We start from the raw sequence: 23,518 nt of genomic DNA on the forward strand, positions 1-23,518 counted from the left end.
AAAAGATCATTATATAATGATAAAGGGGTCAGTTATCCCAAGAGGATATAAAATTTGTAAATATATGCATCCAGCATTGGAGAACATAGATATAGAAAGGAAATGTTAAAGGATCACAAACATGGAAAGTAAACATGCTTCTCAATAACCAATGGATCAGAGAAGAAATCAAAATGGAAATTTAAAAACAGCTCGAGACAAATGAAAATGGAAACATGGTCTGAGATGTAACTTAGTGGTAGAGCACTCCTGGTTCTTTCCCCAGCATATGCAGAGGTGCACACGCGCGCGGACACACACACACACACACACACACACACACACACACACTGAAAAAGGAAGGAAGGAAAAAAAAGGAAAGGAAACACAACATACCAAAACTTACAAAACTCACAAAAAGCAGTTCTAGGAAAGTTTAAAATAAATGCTTTTATCAAGAAAGAAGAAGATAGCATATAAATAACCTAATGTCATACATCAAGGAACTAAACAAAGCCCAAACTTAGTATAAGGAAGGGAAAAAATAAAGAGCAGAAATAAGTGAAATAAAAAGATAAATCAAGAATTTGTTTCTTGAAAAGACAAACAAAAATCAACAGTCTAAGAAAAAAGAAGATTCAGATTTATGAGAAATAAATGAGAAGTCATTTTGAATGATACCACAGAAGTATAATGGAACATAAGAAACTACTAGGAACAATTGAATTCCAAAAATTTTGATAATCTAGAAGAAATGGACAAATTCATACAAACAGACAGCCTACCAAGAATAAACAATGAATAAATAGAAAATCTGAACAGACTGATAACAAATAAGGTGATTCAATCAGTAATAAAAGTCTTCTATCAAAGAAAAGTCCAGGATCCTGTGTTTTAACTGCTTAAAGTATAACTGCTTAAGTATTCTACCAAATACTTAAAGTATAATACCAGTCCTAAAAAAAAAAAATTCTTAAACTTCAAAAAATGGAAGGAAAGCTTCCAAACACTTTTTATGAGGCCAGCAATCCCTTGTTATCGAGGCCAGATAAGGACACTATAGGCCAAGAAAATTACAGGCAAATATTCTTGATGAATATAGATACAAAAGTTCTCAGCAAAATACTAGCAAACCAAATTAAATGATGCCTTAAAAGAAATATACACTTGATCAAGAGAGATTTATCCCTGGGATGCAAGAATGTTTCAATATACACAAATTAATGAATGTGATAGACTACATTAAGAATGAAGGATAAAAATTATGTGTTGGGCTGGGGTTGTGACTCAGTGGTAGAGTGCTTGCCTCACACATGAGAAGCACTGGGTTCAATCCTCAGCACCACATAAAAATAAATGAAATAAAGGTGTTGTGACCATCTATGTCTAAAAAATATTTTAAAAATCAGATGATCATTCCAATAGATTGCAGAAAAGGCATTTAACAAGATTCAACATCTTTTCATAATTAAAAAAAACTCACAACAAATTAGAAATAAGATGGGGCTGGGGTTGTGGCTCAGCTGTAGAGCACTTTAATCTAGCATGTGCGAGGCCCTGGGTTCAATCCTCAGCACCACATAAAAAATAAAATAAAATAAAGGTATTGTGTTCAATTACAACTAAAAAATAAATATTTAAAAAAGAGGAATGAACAGCAACATAACAAAGGCCATATGTGACAAACTCACATCTACCAACATACCTAATGGTGAAAAGCTGAAAGCTTTTCCTCTAAGATCAGGAACAAGACAAATATGCCCACTGTTATGCCCACTTCTACTCAATACAGTATGGGACATCCTAGACAGAACAATTAAGCAAGAGACAGGAATAAAATGTATCCACATTGAAAAGGATGAAGTAAAACTGTCTCTGCAGATAACATGATCTTTCATATAGAAAACCTAAAGGCTTCACCAAAAAACTATTAGTACTAATAAATATAGGAAGTTGTAGGGAAAAAAATCAAAATGCAAAAGTAAGCATTTTTATATGTTAACAGCAAACTATCTGGAAAAGAAATCAAGAAAACAATCTTATTTACAATAATGTAAAAAGACTTAAAAGATAATTTAACCAGGGAGGTGAAACATCTGTATGTATTATAGTAAGTAAAATATGCCAGCATGGAAAGAAAATTACTGTATGATCGCACTTATATGTGCAGTGTAAAAAAAGTGGAATTCATGGGCTGGGGTTGTGGCTCAGCAGTAGAGCGCTCACCTCGCATATGCAGGATCCTGCATTCCATCCTTAGCACCATATAAAAATAAATAAGTGAAATAAAGGTATTGTGTCCAACTACAACTAGAAAATAAATATTTTTTAAAAAGTGGGATTCATACAAAAAAAGAGTATAATGGGGCTATCAGATGCTGGGGGCAGGAGAATTTGGGAGATGCTAGTCAAAGGATACAAAATTTCAATTAGGTGAAATAAGGTCAAAAGATCTATTGTACATTATGGTGAAATTTCTAATGCATTATATCTTAAATGATCTTACCATATAAAATGCTGAGTATGTGAGGTGTAATTATGTTACTTAACAGGATTTAATAATTTCACTATATATTCATTTTAAAGTTAAACCTGAAATTACCATGTAAATCAGCAATTTTGTTTTGCTATAATTACACAAGAGAAAACATGTTTACACATAGACAGAAAATTGGAAATAATCAAAAAACCAAAAATGCAAAAATGGCCTGAGTTCATATATATATAACCTCCTAGTCTGTGGCTTGCCTTTTCTTAACTGTATCTATCAAAAAGCAAATTTTAACATTATTATGAGGTCTATTTTATAACTTCATTTCTTTCTTTTTTGGTTTTTGTTCTTTGTGTCCTAAGAAATCCTCTTCTGCCTTTTCACCAAGATGGCGCCGAAAGCTAAGAAGGAAGCTCCTGCCCCTCCCAAAGCTGAAGCCAAAGCAAAAGCTTTGAAAGCCAAGAAAGCAGTGTTGAAGGGTGTCCACAGTCATAAAAAGAAGAAGATCCGCACGTCACCTACCTTCCGTCGACCCAAGACATTGAGGCTCCGGAGGCAGCCCAAATATCCTCGGAAGAGCGCCCCCAGGAGAAACAAGCTTGACCACTATGCCATCATCAAATTCCCTCTGACCACTGAGTCAGCCATGAAGAAGATTGAAGACAACAACACACTTGTGTTTATTGTGGATGTCAAGGCAAACAAACACCAGATCAAACAAGCTGTAAAGAAGCTCTATGACATCGATGTGGCCAAGGTTAACACCCTGATCAGGCCTGATGGAGAGAAAAAGGCATATGTTCGACTGGCTCCTGATTATGATGCTTTGGACGTTGCCAACAAAATTGGGATCATCTAAACAAAGTCCAGCTGTCTAATTCTAAATATACTTTCTTTTTTCCAACATAAAAAAAAAAAGAAATCTTCATCAAACCCAAACTTCCAGAAACTTTACAGATTTAGAGGTTGTATTTCATCCTACGATGTGATACAAATGCTGAAGTTCATGGGTTTCTTTTTCCTTTCCACACTGATATCCAGTCATTCCAGTACTATTTATTGAAAATATGTATTTTACCTCATTGAAATTACCATGACGCTTTTGATGAAAATCAGTTGACCCTATAGTTTCAGATAATGTTTGGACTATATTCTGACCCACTGACTTATATGTTTACCCTTACATTAAAACTACACTGTGTTGTTGATTACTATAATTTTACAGTGTATCTTGAAATCACACAGGACATCTCTTCAGCTTTTTTTCCTCTTTAAAAGATCATGCAATCCTTATCAAACTTTCAATGTTCACAGAAATACAAAAAAACAAAAACAAACACAAACAAACAAAAAGCAATTCACATGGAACCATGAAAGATCCTGAATAGCTAAAGCAAACTTGAGCAAAAAGAACAATTCAAGAGGCATCACCCTCCCTGATTTCAAGATACATTACAAAGCTGTAATAATTTAACAGCATGGCACTGTCATAAAAACAGACACATCAACCAGTGGAATAGGATACAGAACATAGAAATAAACCCACACATGCTATGTTAAGTGATTTTTCAATGAACATGCAAAGAATGCTCACCAGGAAGAGGACATTCTCTTTAATTAGTGATGCTGGGAAAAATGTATATTGGCATACAGAAGAATAAAACTGGACCATTATCTTACCCCTTATACAAGAATCAACTCAAAATGGATTTGACACTTAAACCCCTTCAACTTTGTTCTCATTTTTCAAAATTGTTTTAGTTCCTTTTGTTTTCTATAGAAAATTTAATATTGATTTGTTAATTTCTACAAAAAGGCTGCTAAGACATTAATGAGTATTGCATTGGATCTACTGATCAATTGGGGAAAACACATCTCAACAATACTAAGACTTCTGATTCATGAATGCAGTGCATCTCTCCATCATTTAGACCATTTGGATTCTCTCAGGGAGGTCTTATAGTTTTCAGTGTAAAGGTACTGCAAATTCTTTGTTAAATTCATCCCTAAGCATTTCATTTTCATTTTGCTATTTTAAATGGTGCATAAATAACTTCTATTTCCAATTTTTATTGCTACTACATATAAATACAATTAATTTTTGTATATTTTCTTTGTAACTGTGATCTTACCAAATTTGGGAATTCTAGACATCTTAAGAGAAAACTGACATTTTCTATATAAACTTAATTTTTATTTTAGATTTCTAAATAAAATTTTTGTTTTAGAACAATTTTAGATTCATAGAAAAATTGTGAAGATAGTAAAAAATTCTCATATACCATATACTGTTTCCCCTATTATTATCTTATTTTAACATGATACATTTGTCACAATCAAAAAATCAATATTGATACATTACAAATTCCACACTTTATTTAGATGTCTTTAGCTTTTACATAATGTCCATTTTCTGTTTCAGAATCACATTCAGGATACTACATTACATTTGGACATCATGTTCATTGGGCTCCTCTGGTTGGTGATGGATTCTCAGGCTTCCCTCAGGTTTTGTTTTTCCTTTACTGAAAAGAACTATATTTCAGACTTTATATTTTAGAACTTAGGTTCACGACAATATCAAGCATAAAGTATACAAAGTTCCCATATACCCATCAAGAGTGTTACCTTTGTTAAAATTACTGAACCTTCACTGACAGATTATTATAACCCAAAGTCCATATTTTACATTAGGGTTCACTCTTGGTGTATATTCTGTAAGTTTTGATAAATGTAAAATGACAGTATCCATCATTTGAGTAATCATAGAACAGTACTATCAAGAATAGTTTCACTGCCCTAAAAATAACCTGTGCTCTGCATATTCATCCATCCATACCCATCTTTCCCCTGGAGACCACTTACTGTCTCCACAGTTTTGCCTTTTTCAAAATGTCATATAATTTGGAATCATAAGTATGTAGCCTTTTCAGATTAGCTCCCTTCCCTTAGTAATATGAATTTAAGGTTCCTCCATGTTTTTTCATGACTTGATAACTTATTTCTTTTTTAGCATTGAATAATAATACTCTGTTGTCTGGATGTACTATTGTTGTGGAAACAGACAAGGCAAGGCACCAAAGACAGCAGGAAACAGTTTTATTTGGCTGCAGCCAGGTTCAGAGGGTACAGCCTTTGCTGTAATCAACCAATCCCATGAACCCCGAGTTCAGGGAGTTTCAAAGTTTTATACCCAGCATGTAAGGGGAGGAGCTCAGAAGTTCACAGTCTGCAGAAGTTCACATAAAAGCAGCTTTTTCTTTCACTGTTCTGGGTAAGTTAACTCTTCAAGGACAGCACCTAAGAAGGGGAGAGCGTCTTCTCCCCTTTCTTTCCTCTCCCTGCCAGCTGTTACCATGGAGCCCAATTGGTAACTTATCTTAAAAATGTAGACCTCTCTATGAAGCCCAGCTCAAGGCCAGAGGCTTTGATTACGCATTTCTACAAAGTACTACACAGGATACATGTTTGTGAAAAACTAGTAAGAGGGTGTCCAGCACCTGGAATGCTGGTATCTTCCCGGCCAGTGGCCAAGTAAAACAGGGCAACACGAAAATAGGAAGTTTATCTACACTGAACTCTTTTGTAGAGACTCTTTTGTTGACAGTTCTAAAATCAGCCATGGTGAAGATTTCTGGAGAGGCCCAGTTAAGACTTTTTGTGGAGGAGGGGGTACCACTACACTCTACCTTATTTATTCATTCACTTATTGAAAGACATCTTGGTTGCTTCCATGTATTGGCAATTATAAATAAAGCTGATATAAATTTCTATGTGCATGTTTTTGTGTTCATGTCTTGAACTCATCTGAGGAAATATCAAGGAGCATGATTGCTGAATTATATGATATATAGACTTACTTTTAAAAAATCTATTCACTGTCTACAAATGACATTAACAATAAAACAAAGAACTGTTAAGTAGTGAGAAAGGAAATTACAAACCCACCAAAAACTAACCAAAAGAAATATGGGTAGCTATATTTTATAGGGAACAAATGGATTCTAAGGCAAAGAGCATTATCAGAAATAAAGATAATCATTGCATAATGATGAAAGGATTTTTCATCAGAGAACAATATTTAAAAAATGAATTTTATGCACCTAACAACATAGCTTCAAAATATATTAAGCAAAAACTGGCATAGCTACAAGGAAAAATTAATAAGCCCACTATCATAGGGATGAATTTAACAAACATATCTCAGTAATTGGACATAAGAAGAAAATGTTAAATACAAAAACAGATATAAAAATAGTTAATGTGCTTACCTAGTGGACATAAAGAAGTTAGTGCACATAACAAATGAAGAATAATTAAGATAAACTAAAATACTGTTGACAAGGTTAGGCTATAGACTTTTTAAAAAATATATCTTTATTTATTTATGTGGTGCTGAGGATTGAACCCAGTGCCTCACGCATGTCAGACAAGCACTCTACCTCTGAGCCACAACTTCAGCCCCAGCTATAAACTTTTTACACGTTTCAAAATAGTGGCATCATACAGTTCTTGAATTGGGTTTTAGATCCATATGTGTTTTTTATGTGAGTATGCTTCATAGCTGATATATACCTATCAGATAGTCTTATGTTTGTATCAAATATCTATTTAAAAGATAGCAAGTAGAAAAACATGTAGTTTATATGCTTTAGTTGCTACCTACATCCTTAAATGCTTACAAGCTCAGAAATCAGAAAATCTTTTGAAAAGCATGAAAAAAAAAAACATGGTGGAAGAAACACACGTTCATTCTTTGTGCCTTTATCTTTTTTTCTTGATTAGTCTTTTCACAGGTTTCTTCCTTTATTTAATCAGTGCACCTCTGGCAAGACTAACCAAGAGAAAAACAATAAAGGCACAAAAATTAATGTTTTTCCTAAGCAATTAAAGAGGGAATATAATTGGATGCTCTATAGATATTAAACATATAATAAAAAGATATTAGGAATAATGTTATTTATTTATTTTGCAAGATAAATTGTCTTTATTATTTTTTATTGGTTCTTTTTAGTTATACATGACAGTAGAATCCATTTTGATATAATTACACAAGCATGTAATATATCTTATTCTAATGAGGACCCCAATCTTTCAGATGTACATGATGTGGAGATTCACTGTGGTGTATTCATATGTGTACATAGGAAAGTTATGTCAGATTCATTCCATTCGCTTTCCTTTTCCTATCCCTCCTTTCCTTCCCTTCATTCCCTTTGTGTAATCTACTGAATTTCTATTCTTCCCACCTACCTTATTGTGGGTTAGCTTCCACATCTCAGAGAAAACATTAGACCTTTGATTTTGGGGGGTCTGGCTTATTTGACTTAGCATGATAATCTCCTGTTCTATCCATTTATTGGCAAATTCCATAATTTAATTTTTATGGGCTGATTAATAATCTTTTGTGTATCACATTTTCTTTATTTATCTGTTGAAGGGCACCTAGGTTAGTTCTATAGCTTTCCCATTGTGAGCTGAACTGCTATAAACATTGATGTGGCTGTGTCTCTTGTAGTATGCTGATTTTAAGTCCTGTGGGTATAAACTGAAGAGTGGGATAGCTGGGTCAAATGGTGGTTTCATTCCCAGTTTTCCAAGGAATCTTCAAAGTGCTTTCCAGAATGGTTGCACCAATTTGCAGTCCTACCAGCAATGTATGAGTGTACCTCTTTCCCCATATCCTCACGAACACTTATTGTTGCTTGTATTCTTAATAATTGCCATTCTGACTGGAGTGAGATAAAATCTCAGTTTAGTTTTTAAAAAACTTTTATTCATTCTTTTTAGTTATACATGACAGTAGAATCTATTTTGATATGGTTATACAAACATGGAATATAGCTTATTCTAATTAGGACCCCATTCTTGTGGATGTATATGATATTGAGATTCACTGGGGTATTATTCATATATGTGGAAAATTAATTCAGCACCAATTCATGATTTATAAACTCTGAAGAAACTAGGAATAGAAGGAACTTTCCTCAACACTATAAAGGCTATATATGACAAGCCCAAATGCAACATCATGATTCTTGGAGAAAAACTGAAAGCATTTCCTCTAAAATCAGAAACAACACAAAGATGTCCACTCTCAGCACTCCTATTCAATATAGTATTTGAAAATTTATGGGCTGGGGATGTGGCTCAAGCGGTTAGCGCGCTCGCCTGGGATGCGTGCGGCCCGGGTTCGATCCTCAGCACCACATACCAACAAAGATGTTGTGTCCGCCGAGAACTAAAAAATAAATATTAAAAAAAAATTCTCTCTCTCTCTCTCTCTCTCTTTCTCTCTCTCTCTCTCTCTCCTCTCTCACTCTCTCTTAAAAAAAAAGAAATTTTAGACAGAAAAATTAAGCAAGAGAAGAAAATAAAAGGGATAGAAATTAGAAAGGAAGAAGCCAAATTATTGCTGTTTGCTAATAACATGATTCAATAGTTAGAAGATTTTTAAAAACTCCATTGGACGACTTCTAGAGCTAGTAAAAAATATTCAGCAAATTTCAAGGATACAAATCAAAATACAAAATCAATAGCTTTCTTATGTAACAATAGTGAATCTACTGAAAAAATCAAGAAAACAATCCCATTCACAGTAGCCTTAAAAAATAAAATACCTAGAAACAAATCTAACCAAGCAGGTGAAAGATCTCTTCAATAAAAAGTACAGTACACTGAAGAAAGAAATTGAAGAAGACACTAGAATATGGAAAGACCTCCCTTGTTCACAAATAGTCAGAATTAATATCAAAATGGTTATACTACCAAATGGTTATACAGATGCAATGCAATGCCAATAAAGAACTCAAAAAATTAACATCAAACAGCAAATAACCTAATCAATAAATAGGCAAACGAACTAAATAGACATTTCTCAAAATAACAATACAAATGGTCAACAAATGAAAAACTGTTCAACATCCTTAGCAATAAGGGAAATGCAAATCATACAGTATATTATTTCATCTCATTCCAGTTAGAATGGCAGTTATCAAGAATACAAATGATAATGAATGCTGATGAGGATGTAGGGGAAAACAAATACTTATACACCATTGGTGGGACTTTAAATTAGTACAACCACTCTGGAAAGCAGTATGGAGATTCTGCAAAAGTCTAGGAATGGAATTGCCATATGACCCAGCTGTCCCACTCCTTGGTATTTATTCAAAAGAACTAAAATCAGCATACTACAGTGATATAAACATACCTATGTTTACAGCAGCACAATTCACAATAGCCACATTATGGAACCAGCCCAGGTGCCTGTCAGTAGATGAATGGATAAAGAAAATGTTGTAGGGGCTGGGGATGTGGCTCAAGTGGTAGCGCGCTCGCCTGGCATGTGTGTGGCCCAGGTTCCATCCTCAGCACCACATACAAACAAAGATGTTGTGTCCGCCAAAAACTAAAAAATAAATATTAAAAAATTCTCTCTCTCTCTTAAAAAAAAAGAAAATGTGCTATATATACACAATGGAATTTTCCTCAGCCATAATGAAGTGTGAAATTATATGTCATTTGCAGGAAAATGGATGTTAAGCAAAAGAGGTCAAACTCAGAAAGTCAAGGGTTGTATGTTTTCTCTCATATGGGGAAACCAGAAAGAAGAAAGGGGAAAAAAAGATCTCATATAAATAGAACAGAGATGAATAGAGTAGAAAAAGGGTATGGGGGAGGGAAGAGAGGAGGGAAACAGGAGGTACTAGGGAATAAAATTGACCAAATTATGCTGTGTGCATGTACGAATATGTAATGATGAAACCAACTATTATGTAATTATAATTCACTGATAAAAATGTTTGTAAAATGCTTTTAGGTAATCATGTATAGAATGAAATTATATTAGCCTGTTGAAGGGTAGAGAAAAAAATAGCAAACATATTTAACACTAAAATATTAAGAGTTACCATTATATATTGATGATAAGACAAAAGTTGGTACAGTTATTTTGAAAAACATTTTGGCGTTTTTCATCTACCAGAATTGAAGATATGCATGCACTTTTGCGTTGTAATACTACTTCTATGCTAGGTTCTTATTGGAGGTCTTGCCACCTTTACAATTATGTTGGAAATGTATAGGAATGGGTAAGTGGGTGATTACAATGAGTGCAGGAGCATTATTGACATTTAGTGGGTTCAGGGTTTTAGGCATCCTGAAATGCTTGGGACAGTCCCAGACAATGGAGAATCATGCCTATTTTTAAAAATATTGCCTTGAATATGTGTACAGATGAAAACCATGTTTATAATTATTAGAATCCAGAACATAACTTCCTTTTTACATGTAAGTATGATATTTTGCACACATTTAATGTGCATTTGAATGTATGTATCAAGTACACTGAGAGAAATATGTGTTTTCTTTTGTTAAAAAATGTATCTTGCTAGGAGCGGTGGCACACACCTGTAATTCCAGTGGCTCAGGAGGCTGAGACAGGAGGATTGTGAATTCAAAGTAAGTCTCAGTAAAAAAGCGAGGCCCTAAGCAACTCAGTGAGACCCTGTTTCTAAATAAAATACAAAATAGGTCTGGGAATGTGGCTCAGTGGTTAAGTGCTCTGAGTTCAATCCCCCCCAAAATTAAAAATTTTATCTAAAATTATTCATTATTTTAGAAAATTATCACCAGTGATAACTGTGAGACAAGCATGTATTTGCAGCAGTTTTATTCATTGTAATCTATGTATAGTTGTAAACATTTGGCTACTTCAAGTTGTCATGCTCCAGTATTAATATATGCAAGTCTGTTATTTTATTGTAAATCATATTTACTTTTTCTTTTAATTATAGTTAAGGCATTGTGCTCATATTTTAAGATTATATGTACAGGTAGTTTGCATTAATTATCTATGTATTTCACTTCTGGTTTGTAAAGAAGTTGGTTTAAAATATTTATTATGAAGAGGAAGAATTGGGTCTTATAGGATTTAACTTGAAGACAGTTCTCATGTAGAGACACTGCAGCAATGGCAAAAAAAATAAGCATAATGTCAAATGGAGAGTAGATAAATTGCAGTTTGTTGCTACAATGGAATATTACATAGCAGTTAAAATGAACTCCACTCTGATCTCCTACCTTACCCCTAGCTCCATTCCATGGAAGCCATAAGGACCAAGAGTGAATGCAGCTGACCTGTTTTTTGAGTTCTGAGGGGAAAAAATGCCCATTTGTCAAAACTATAGCATTCTTGTAGCAATCAATGGGGGAAGACAAATGTCATGGCTGCCAGAAGTTGGAGTATTGTTTGAAGCAAGTGAGAGACCAGCCAAAAATTTAACAGAGAAAGCTATATAACGAGAAAGCTATATTAGGCTTTGATAAGGCCCCACATATTCCTGGAGTTCTGCATGTTTTTACACAAGTTCAGGAGAAATTGGAAATTATTTCAGTTATTTTCTAGTCCCTGGCCAAATGTGAGGTGTTATATAGGCAGTGTAATAGCCAGGATAGAATTCTTAATTTTTCTGAATGTTGAATGTGTGTCCCAATCCACACGTAGATATGTTAAGCACAATATCTGAACAATCACTGGAAGATCACCATGGTATGGCCTAGGGGTGTTCCCTAGGAAGTTGGCATTAAAAATAAAGGTAAGAAAAACAAAACAATTAAAAAACTAAGTAGAGGCATAAGCAACCACACATTATTGGGGAGGCTGGAAGGCAGTAGAATGAAAAAATGCTGAAAGTAAAAACTCAAACTGTCAATCAAGAATTACTTCATATATGAAGACATAAGTGGATAAAAAGAATAAAAGGAGGGCTGGGGTTGCATGTGGCTCACTGATAGAGCACTTCCTTGGCATGTGTGAGGAGCTGGGTTCGATCCTCAGCACTACAAAAAATAAATAAATAAAGGTATTGTGTCCACCTACAAGTAAAAAATATTTTTAAAAGAATAAAAGGATAAAAATGTACAAAGTACAACCATAATACAACTGGAGTGGCTAGACTGATATCTAATATCAGACAAAATAGATTTTAAGAAAAAATGTTACTAGAGTAAGGACATTTTATGAGAATGGAAGTGCCAATTCATCAAAAAGATATACTACTACTACTACTACTACTACTACTACTACTACTACTATTACAACTACTACTGATAATAATAATGAATGCATCTGAAAACAAAACTATCTCCAACTCATTTTATAGGTTAGTGCCTATCATCAAATAAGACAAATACCTCATAAGAAAACTATAATCCTATATTTCTTATGAATAAGCAAAAATACTCAAATGATAGAAAATCAAATCCACCAGTATGAAACAGAAAAGAATTATACACCATGACCAAGTAGGATTGATTCCAGGAATGAAATATTGATTTGATATGTCAAAATCAATGTAATACCTCATATTATATTACTACATGATCATTTCAATAGAGGCAGAAAAAATAAATATCTGACAAGATCCTACATCCATTCATGATTAAAAAAATTTCATTAACCTAATAAAGAATATCAACAAAAACCACACAGCCAATATCATATTTAATGATGAAAGTATGAATGCTTTACACTAAGATCAGGAATAAAACAAAGATGCTCACTCTTGCTACTTATATCCAAGAGTGTACTGGATATTCTAGCTGGAGGAAGTAGGCAAGAAAAAGAAAAGTTATCCAGATGGGGGTAAAAAGCAAAACTGTCTTTAATTAATCCTGTATGAGAAAAATTCTAAGAAATACAGCATATATGCATAAACAGATACACACTAATAATTCTACTCAACAATAGTATAGGATAATATAAAATCAATACACAAAGATCATTTGTCTCACTGGCTCAGGAGACTGAGGCAAGAGATCCCAAGTTCAAGGCCAGCCTCAGCAACTTAGTGAGACCCTAAACAACTTAGTGAGACCCTGTCTCATAATTAAAAAATAAAATAAAAAGGGCTGGGGGTGTGACTCAGTGGTAGAGCTCCTCCATGAGTTCAATCCCCAGTATTCACCCCCCAAAAAGTCATTTGTTCTTCTATATACTTGGAAAGAAAAATCAGAAAGTGATATTATGAAGATAATTCACAATAGCATCAAAAAGAATAAAACATGAATACATTTTATAAAAAAGTGAAATCCTTTTTACATTGAAAAATATGAAACACTGCTGAGGGCAATTAAAGATGTAAATAAAGAGAGACATTTCACATTCATGGATCAAAAAATTCAATGTTTTAAAAATGGCAGATTTCCCATGATTAATATATATATTCAAGGTGATCTCCATCAAAATCAAAGCAGGGGCTGGGGATGTGGCTCAAGCAGTAGTGCTCTCGCCTGGCATGCGCAGGGCACTGGGTTCGAACCTCAGCACCACATACAAATAAAATAAAGATGTTGTGTCCACTGAAAACTGAAAAATAAATATTAAAAAAATTCTCTCTCTTCTCTCTCTCTCTCTCAAAAAAAAAGTCAAAGCAGGATTATGTATTGAAATTCAGAAGTTGACCCTAATATTTATATGGAAATGTAAAGAACTCAGAATAGCCCAGATAATGTGAGTTTACATATAAATCCTTATATTTATGGTACACTAGTTTTCAAAAAAGTTCCAGGTCAATTCAACACCAAAAAGAATATTTCAACAAATGGTGATGGAAAAATTGGATATCCAATATCCAAATGCAAAACAACAAATTAAGACGCTTAACTTACCATATGTAAAAGTAACTAAAAATGGATCAGAAACAGTAAAACTATAAAAATTTTAGGAGAAAACCCTCCTTATCTCAGATTAGGCAAAGATTTCTTAGATAAAATACCAAAAAGAAAATAAAAGGAAAGGAAAGGAAAAAAGAAAAGAAAATGAAAAAAGAAATACAATATGCAAAAGGAAAAAAATCATAAATTGGAAATTTGTATTGAATTTATAAAAAATTGAATTTATAAAAATTCAAAACCTTTGCTCTTCTAAAGATAAGAACGGGACAATGAAAAGACAAGCCATCTGTGATCAATTACTTGTATACAAATTACATTTCAATAATGAGACAAATAGCCCAATTTAAAAATGGGCAAAATATTAAGTAGAAATTTCTCTGAAGAACATATACAAATGTCAAGAAAGCACATGGAAATGTGTTCCATTAGTCATTAGGGAAATGGCTACAATGTTTTTAAAGGGAAAATAACAAGGATTGATGAGGATATGGAAAATTTAGAACCACAGACATTGCTGATGGCTCATGTAAATGAATATAAAATAGTACTATCCTTTAGAAAATGGTTTAGCAAAATATTAATTATAAAATGACCAAGCAATTGTATTACTAGTTATCTACCCAAGAGAACTGAAAACAAATGTCCATCCCCAAAATTCATACACAAATGTTTATAGTAGTCTTATTCACAACAATGAAAAGATAAAAAACAATCTACATGTCTGTCCACTGATTTAAAAAAATTTAGTCTAACATGTAGTGGATTTTAAAAAATGTAGTCTAACAATACCACAATATTGGGTGATTTCAACATACCCCCTCACCTCTAGATAGGTTATTCAGATATACACCGAATAAAGATTCTACAGAGCTAAAAAATACTATTAATCACATGGACTTGCCAGACTTCTATAGAATTATTTCATTCATCAAAAACTGAATTCACTTTCATCTCAAGAGCACATGGAAAATTCTCTGAAATGAATCATATTTTGTGGAACAAAGCAAATTTTAGCAAATACAAAAAACATAAATGATTCCTTGCATCCTAGCAGATCATAATGGAATGAATTTAGAAATCAAGGGCAATACAAAAACCAGAAGCCACTCTAATACCCGAAGATTAAATAATGCAGTTTTGAATGAAGAATGTTTCATAGAAGAAACATCTCATAAAATAGAGATACAACATATCAAAACCTCTGGGACAGTATAAAGGTAGTTCTAAGATTAAAGTTTATAGCATTAAGTTCCTACATTAAGAAAGTAGAAAGTTATTTAATAAATAATCTAACATTGCAACAAAAGAACAAACTACTACTCAAATCAGTATAAGATGGGATATAATTAAGATTGGAGATGAAATTGAGGATAAAAAAACAATACAAAGGATTAATGCAACAAAGAGTTGGTTCTTTGAAAGGATAAATGATATTGATAAACCTTGGGCTGGGGTTGTTGCTCAGCAGTAGATCACTTGCCTTCCATGTGTGAAGCTCTGGGTTCGATCCTCAGCACCACATTAAAAAAATAAATAAATAAAGGTATTGTGTCCATCTACAACTAAAAATATTTTTTAAAATATTGATAAATCTTTAGCCAAACTAACCAAAAGAAAGAGAAAAACCAAATTAACAAAATTAGATATCACTACAGACACTATGAAATCCAGAGGATCATTAGAAACTATTTTGAAAAGCTATATACCAATAAGCTAAAAAATCTTGAAGATATTGACAAATTCCTTCAGACATATGAGCTATCCAAACTGAATCATGAAATAGAAAACATAAACAGATTAATATGAAGTAATAAAATTGAAGCAGCTATCAAAATCCTTCCAACAAGAAAAGTCCAGGACTTGATGGATTCTTAGTCAAGTTCTACCAGACCTTTAAGAAGAACACACACACACCAGTCCTTCTCAAATTATTCCATGAAATAGAAAAGGAGCGAACACTGCCAAATTCATTCTATGAAGCCAGTATCACCATGATACCAAAACCAGACAAAAACACATCAAAGAAAGAAAACATCAGAGGAATATCCAAAATTAGATGTAGAAATTCTTAATAAAATATTGGTAAACTACATTCAAAACAAAATTAAAGAAGATAGTACACCATGATCAAGCGGGGTTCATCCCAGGGATTCAGTTGGTTCAATATATGGAAATCAATAAATGTAATTCACCACATAAATAGAGCTAAGGACAAGAATCACATGATAATTTCAATAGATACAGAGAAGATATTTGAGAAAGTCCAGTACTCATTCATTCTTAAAACTAGGAAGAGAAGAAACTTACCTGAACATTGTAAAGCCTATATATGATAAACTCAAATCTAACATCATACTGAATGGAGAAAAACTGAAGCATTTCCTCTAAAATCAGGAATAAGAGAAGGATGTCCACTCTCACCAATCCTATTCAACATAGCCATTGAAACTCTAGCCAGAGCAATCAAAGAGAGAAAATTAAAGGGATACAAATAGGAAAAGAAGAAGTCAAACTATATTTGCCAATGACACTATCTTGTATTTATAAGACCCCCAAAACTCCACCAGAAGATTGCTGGAGCAGAAAAATAAATTCAGTCAAGTAGCAGGATATAAGATCAACATACATAAATCATTTGTGTTCCTATACTTAAATAATGAATCTCCTGAAAAAGAAATTAGGATAACTACCCCATTCATAATGCCCCCCCACACACACACAAAAAAAAACAAAACACAAAAAGAACATCTTGGGAAAGACCTCTACAATGAAAACTATAGAACATCAAAGAAAGAAATTGAAGAACCCAGAAGATGGAAAAACCTCCCATGTTCTTGCATAGGCATAATTAATATTGTTAAAATGGTCATGTTCCCAAAAGCATTATACAGATTCAATGCAATCCCCATTATATACCAATGACATTATTCACAGAACTAGAAAAAAAGCAGTTCTAAAATTTATTTGGAAGAATAAGAGATACAGAATAGGTAAAGTAATACTGAGCAAGAAGAGCAATGCTGGAGGTATCATAACACTGGTCCTCAAATTATACTACAGAGCTATAATAACAAAAACAGCATGGTATTGGCACCAAAACAGACATGAAGACCAATGGGACAGAACAGAAGGCAGAGAAAAACGCCAAAGGTGCCAAAAACATGTTGGTGATATGACAAGCTTTTTTAACAAATGGTGTTGGGAAAACTGGATATCCATATGTACAAGAATGCAACTAGATTTCTCCCCTCTACCCCACTCACCTGGCAAGAAAGTCAATTCAGTGAATCAAAGGCCTAGGATTAGACCAGAAACTCTGCAACTACTAGAAGAAAATGTAGATCAAACACTGCAACATAGTGGTGCAGGCATTGACTTCTTTAACAAGACTCCTAAAGTTCAAGAAATAAAACCAAGAATCAATAAGTGGGACAACATAAAATTAAAAAGCTTCTGTATAGCAAAGGAAATGATTAATAGCACGAAGAGAGAGCCTACAGGAGATCTTTGCCACCTGCTCCTCAGATAGGAGATTAATATTCAGACTATATAAAGAACTCAAAAAACTTAATACCAAAAAACAAATAATCCAGTTAATAAATGGCAAAAGAACTAAACAGATACTTCTCAAAATAAGAAATATGGGTGGCAAATAAAAACATGAAAAAATGTTCAGTATCTCTAGCAATTAGGGAAACGCAAAGCAAAACTACACTGAGATTTCATCTTACTCCAGTCAGAATGGCAATTACCAAGAATACAAATAATAGGGCTGAGGTTGTGGCTCAGCAGTAGAGCACTCATCTATCACTTGCGAGGCCCTGGGTTCGATCCTCAGTACCACATATAAATAAATAGATAAAATAAAGGTATTGTGTCCAACTACAACTAAAAAATAAATATTAAAAAAGAATACAAATAATAATAAACATTTGCAAGGATGTGGGGAAAAGGTACATTCTTACATAGTGTGTGAGATGGCAAATTAGTACAAACACTCTGGAAAGCATTATGGAGATTCCTCAAAAGATTTTAAAAATGGCCAGGTGTGATAGCACACTCCTGTAATCCTAGCAGCTTGGAAGGCTGAGGCAGGATGATCACAAGTTCAAAGCCAGCTTTAGCAACTTAGCGAGGCTCAAAGTAACTCAGTAAAACTCTGTCTCTAAATAATATATATATATATGGCTTGGGACGTGGCTCAGTGGTTATGTGCCCCTGGGTTCTATTCCATTCCTAAATGACTAGGAATGGAATCATCAAATGACCTAGCTACTCTGCCCCTTGGTATATATTCAAAAGATTTAAAATCAGCATATATAATGATGCAACCATACCAATGTTTATAGCAGCACAATTCACAGTAGCCAAGCTATGGAAGCAGCCCAGGTACCCATTAGCACATGAATGAATACGCAAAATGTGGTATGGATACACAATGGAGTTTTACTCAGCCATACAGAAGAATTATATTATTCTTGAACATAATTAAACATTAAAGAATCATACAATTAAAGAATTGTGTGGCTGCATCACTATAGTGTGCTGATTTTCAATCTTTTGGAATATACCAAGAAGCAGATGGCTGGGTCATTTGCTGATACATGGATAGAACTGGAGAGCATCAGCTAAGCGAAATAAGCCAAATCCAGAAAGTCATGGGTTGAATGTTTTCTCTGAGATACAGAAGCTTGACCAAAATAAGGGGGCAAAAAGGAATAAAAAGTTGGGGGAAATTCCAAGAAAACAGAAAAGAGATCAGTGGAGTAGAGGGAGTTGAGGGGGAGGAGGGAAGAATGGGAAAAGAGAAGAATGGTAGAATGAATCTGACCAAACTTTCCTATGTATATAGATATGAATACACCACAGTGAACCTGACCTTTATGTATATCCATATGCACTGTTATGATTTAGATATGCACTGTCCCCCAAAAGCTGTAAAACAAAAGAATGTTCAGAGGTAAAATGATCAGATTATGAGAGTTGTGATCTAATCAATGACATAATCCACTGAGAAGGATTAACTGGGTAGTAACTGTAGGCAGGTGGAGGTAGATCCCTGAGAGTGAGCCTTTGGGGTCTATATTGTTTGTCCCTGGTGAGTGGAGGTCCCTCTGATTTCCTGATTTCTATGTCCTGAGGTGCTTTCCAACTCCACTTCCTTCTGCCATCATCTGCCTCTCCTCAGGTCCACAGCAATTGGACTCCACATTATGGATGAGACCTCTAAAACCATGGGTACCAAATAAACATTTCCTTCTCTACAATTGTTCTTGTCAGGTCTTTAGGTCACAGCAGCGAAAAAACTGACTAAAACATGCACTAATTAAAAGAAACTATAAAAATGAGGCTTCTCCATACCATGGAATATGATTCAGTCATGAAAATGAATTAAGTACTGATTCATGTTACAATAAGGATGAGCCCTGGAAACACTATGAGAAGAATAAGAACACAGACACAAAAGGCCACTCATTCTATGATTCCTGTCATGTGAAATGACTGTAATAGGTAAATCCATAGAGACAAAGTAGCTTAGGGGTTGCCTGGTTCTGCTGGTAGTCACAGGATGGCTTACAAGTACGAAAATGAGATATCATTCAGTTGATGGAAATGTCTAAAGTCAGATTTTAATGATGGCTACACCTCTTGATAAGTTTGCTAAGAATCCTTGAAGTGTACAGTCAAAACAGGCCAATTTTATGGTATGTAAAAGATATCTCAGAAAAAATTGAGCCGGGGGCAGTGGTGTACGCCTCTAATCCCAGTGGCTTGGGAGGCTGACTAGGAGCATCTTGAGTTCAAAGCCAGCCTCAGCAAAGATGAGGCCCTAAGCAACTCAGTGAGATCCTGTCTCTAAATAAAATACAAAATAGAGCTGGGGATGTGGCTCAGTGGTCAAGTGCCCCTGAGTTCAATCCCTGGTACCAAAAGGGAAAAAAAGAAAAAAAAAAAACTAAGAACATCCTAGGAAGCAAAGAAAAAAACAGGTCATCTCTTTGATGATTTGTGAGAGACCATGCAGAGCTCCTTAGGCTACCGTCTGTTGTGGCACTACTGACTGTGATTGGGTAAGTGGTTTTCTTCTGAGGTCTGAGAGTGAAGCAGTGATTTTGTATTTTAAAATTTAAAACTTTAAAAATAATATTGCTGGTTTGAAATTTGGAGTAGTGGGGTGGGGAAACAGATAGATTTGAAAAATATTCAGCATGTGGAAGTGACAAGATTTTATACTGATTACATATAGACAGTGAAGGTGAATGAAGATGCCTAATACTGAGTATGCTTGAAGTTTCATTCCTGGCACAGAGCAGACATTTGTTGATTGTCTTTGGAGTAAACAAATAGGGTATGATGAATAGGGTAAAAATAGATGAGCAGAATAAAAAACATGGCTAAACCAAGCAGTCACCCATTCTTGCCAAATGGCCAGTCCTAAACTCACCCTGAAGGCTGGTCAACAGATGTCCTGCACGATTTCCATCAGACCGTTTGAGAAATTATCAGGCCTCTCCCTCACCCAGAAAAACATTCACTATATATCAGGTCCTCCTTGCTAGAACCTGCATGTGTGGCACAGGCTGGGCTTCCCCAAGAGTCTTATCCCACAAATTTATGTGTGGTTCAATGGCAGGTTCATGCCCAGACCATATGAGCATGAGGGACATTTGGCCTTGTAGACAGAGGGTCACAGCGGTAGCCAGTCAGTTGATCTGTTTGGTTTGGCTCCAAGCATCCACCAAAGAGTTTATTAACTCACCACCCCCCCAGCTTTGGCAGATAGAAAATACAGCTGTCAGAAACATCTTAAACATGGAGTTATTGGTTTGGATATTTTACTGCCTTCTCAGAGTTGACAAGCACAAATGCAGAAATACTTATCATTCTTGGTACATACACCAAAACGAGGAAGTGATTGGTGTCAGTTTACACTGCCAAGAAATGAAGAAATGGGAGGGGCATACTAAAGAAGCCCCCAGACTCTACCAGTCCACTGTGCATTTCTTTCATCTTACTGATTATGATGCAAAGTATATTTTTAAGCATGTGATAGATAAATTAGTATATTTTTGTAGTTGTTGTGAAAAGTATTTTGCATAATTAATAGTTTCCACTATGATTATCAAACCTGCTCCTTATGAGGAAGAATTGAAAGTTGACATCAGGATGTTGATCTATAGTATTTATATTTCTTGTATGTTTTTACAGTTAACGAATGTAAAATCAACTGTGTATAATATCAAGTTAAGAAGCAATTGTACAGCTGGGTCGTAGCTCAGTGGTAAAGTGCATGCCTCTCATGTGTGAGGCCCTGGGTTTGATCCTCAGCATCACATAAAAATATAAATAAAGATACTGTGTGTTTATTTACAACTAAAAATATTTTTAAAAAGAAGCAATTGTAAGAGAGTTTTGTATGAGGGGATTATGGAAGTATTTCTAAATCTGAGAGCTCAAGGTTTTCTTTCAGTGCTTACTTAGGGAGTTAACTCACTCAACTGTTTCAAGAAAGTTTTGCTAGCAATGTAATATACGACATATAATAGTATGCAATCACGTAGCTAAAATCCTAAAAGGTAAAACATCCAGAAGAGCTTATTCAGAGTTGACATTCAAATTATGCATAACATGAATTCCGTTTCCAGTATTATTAAAGGGCTCTTCAGGGTTGTTTTCCGAACAGTGAACTTCTCAGGTAACTTCCCCAATACCCTACTGGGCCACCCCTTAGGCAACCTTGTTTTGGAGGGACAGACAAAGGGTAAAATCTGGGCAGAGAACATTAATTGATATGAGCACTAAAGAAGGCAGCGCTGGAAGGTCTTGCAAAAGTTGAGTTTCTCCTTCTATTGCAAGGGAAGGGCAAGTGAGGTACGGAGAGGTAGGGACTTGCTGAAGTCTAGACACCAAGTGAGTGACAGATCCAGGGCTGCAAGGTTTGACTGAGGTTGAAAACAATGTACGCAAAGCGTCAGTCCCAACGCCAGCTCGCTCCAGTTGTTGCAGCTCTTCCCGAGCGCTAGGCCCATTTAGCCCCACGCTGATAGTCTGTCGCGCAACTGGCACAAACTGTGACGCCAGCCCTGAAGGCAAGGCGGGAGTGTCCTTCTCTTCCACCAGAGTTAAGGTGAGTACCACCACTCTGAGGTGGAGCAGCAGGGGAGAGCCGCCGCGGCCCACTGCACCAGGCTCCAAAGCCAGAGCCTAGGCAAACCCGCAGCCAAAGATACCCCTTTTCCGACCCACGCGGCTGGACCTACCTGTGCTGGAGGTCGCGACTCCCAACTCCGCAGAATGGGTAGAAATGCAAACAAGGAGGGCCTTGGAATGCACAGTTGCAAGGCCGTTTGCTCCCCCCCCAGATTGTGGCCCGCGCTCCCCTCCCCCAGTCCGCTCGGGCCTTGCTGAGAGCCTTGAGGCTCCGCCTCACTCCTTCCGGCGGGTGCTGTGTCTGCGCGCCGCTTAACTAACCCGCTGCAGAGGCGCCTTAAAGACCTACATCCAGAGGGATTGGGCCTGGGCCTGGACGCGCTACTCAATTGCCTTCATTGAATAGATTTGGGGGCATAGTTTCGGGAAGGAGAACACACAAACCGCAACGCTACTGCGGCTGTCAAACTTAGGTCGCCTGCCTGCCTGCCTGCCGTTTCTAGTGCTGGGGATTGAACCCAGGGCCTTGTGCATGCAAGGCACTCTACCAACTGAGCTACATCCCCAGCCCCTCACGGTGCTTCTTATTGAACTGAACTAGCACTAAAATTCTTCCATCACCCTTTGGCCACTTTCTTGAACTTGCCTACTTCACAACCAGTCATTGCTGCACTCCTGTGAGTTAACTTGAATAGTTTCAATCCAAGTTCAGATACGATGCTAAATACAGTGAACACTAGAGGGGAACAAACATTAAGAATAAACACTTTACGCAAGTAAAAATTTAAGAACCGGGGCTGCGGTTGTAGCCAGGCAAGGACCACTTGCCTAGCATGTGTGAGGCACTGAGTTCTATCCAAAGCACCACATAAAAATAAATGAATAAAATAAAGGTACACCAAAAAAATTTTTAAAAATTTAAGAACAGTACATATTAGAAGGAAAGACTAAAAAGTGTAGTGAAATAATATCTTCAATAAAAATACAGGACAGAGGAAAAATACTGAAAAAAAAAGAAGAAAATTCAATGCATATACATTGAAAAGTAAGCGATTCTGGAGTATTATACATTATCATACTATTAGAGATGAAGAATATTGGTCTAAGGACAAAAAGTAAGAAAGGAAATGTCTTGTACAAGTTAAAATAGACACCAGTTTCTTAAAAAAAAAAAAGATATACAGAAGAAAAAGTCTCCACTCCAAAGAGCCTTTTAAT

The 23,518-nt window shown here is 35.3% G+C and overlaps 2 protein-coding genes across 5 annotated transcripts in view; one reads left to right on the top strand and one right to left on the bottom strand.

The window, feature by feature from the left end:
• TMLHE (trimethyllysine hydroxylase, epsilon) overlaps window positions 1-22,574 on the bottom strand; it is an 81,445-nt gene extending 58,871 nt beyond the window's left edge. The window contains exon 1 of one of the 4 annotated variants that reach the window (XM_081278414.1): window positions 22,411-22,574. The gene's annotated coding sequence lies outside the window, so the exon portion shown is untranslated. The remainder of the gene's footprint in view (window positions 1-22,410) is intronic. The other 3 variants (XM_081278412.1, XM_081278411.1, XM_081278413.1) reach the window with 3 other exon arrangements.
• On the top strand, window positions 2,833-3,392 carry LOC308639991 (large ribosomal subunit protein uL23). The gene has a single exon (XM_081278431.1). The coding sequence runs from the start codon at window positions 2,859-2,861 to the stop codon at window positions 3,327-3,329; it is 471 nt and encodes a 156-aa protein (XP_081134557.1). The 5' UTR covers window positions 2,833-2,858; the 3' UTR covers window positions 3,330-3,392.
• Window positions 22,575-23,518: the final 944 nt, after the last annotated feature.

The sequence above is a fragment of the Spermophilus citellus genome (assembly GCF_964194105.1).
Source record: "Spermophilus citellus genome assembly, chromosome: X".
NCBI lineage: Eukaryota > Metazoa > Chordata > Mammalia > Rodentia > Sciuridae > Spermophilus > Spermophilus citellus.

Coding starts and splice junctions, on each gene's coding strand:
- LOC308639991 (XM_081278431.1), top strand. CDS start 2,859: ATGGCGCCGAAAGCTAAGAAGGAAGCTCCTGCCCCTCCCAAAGCTGAA.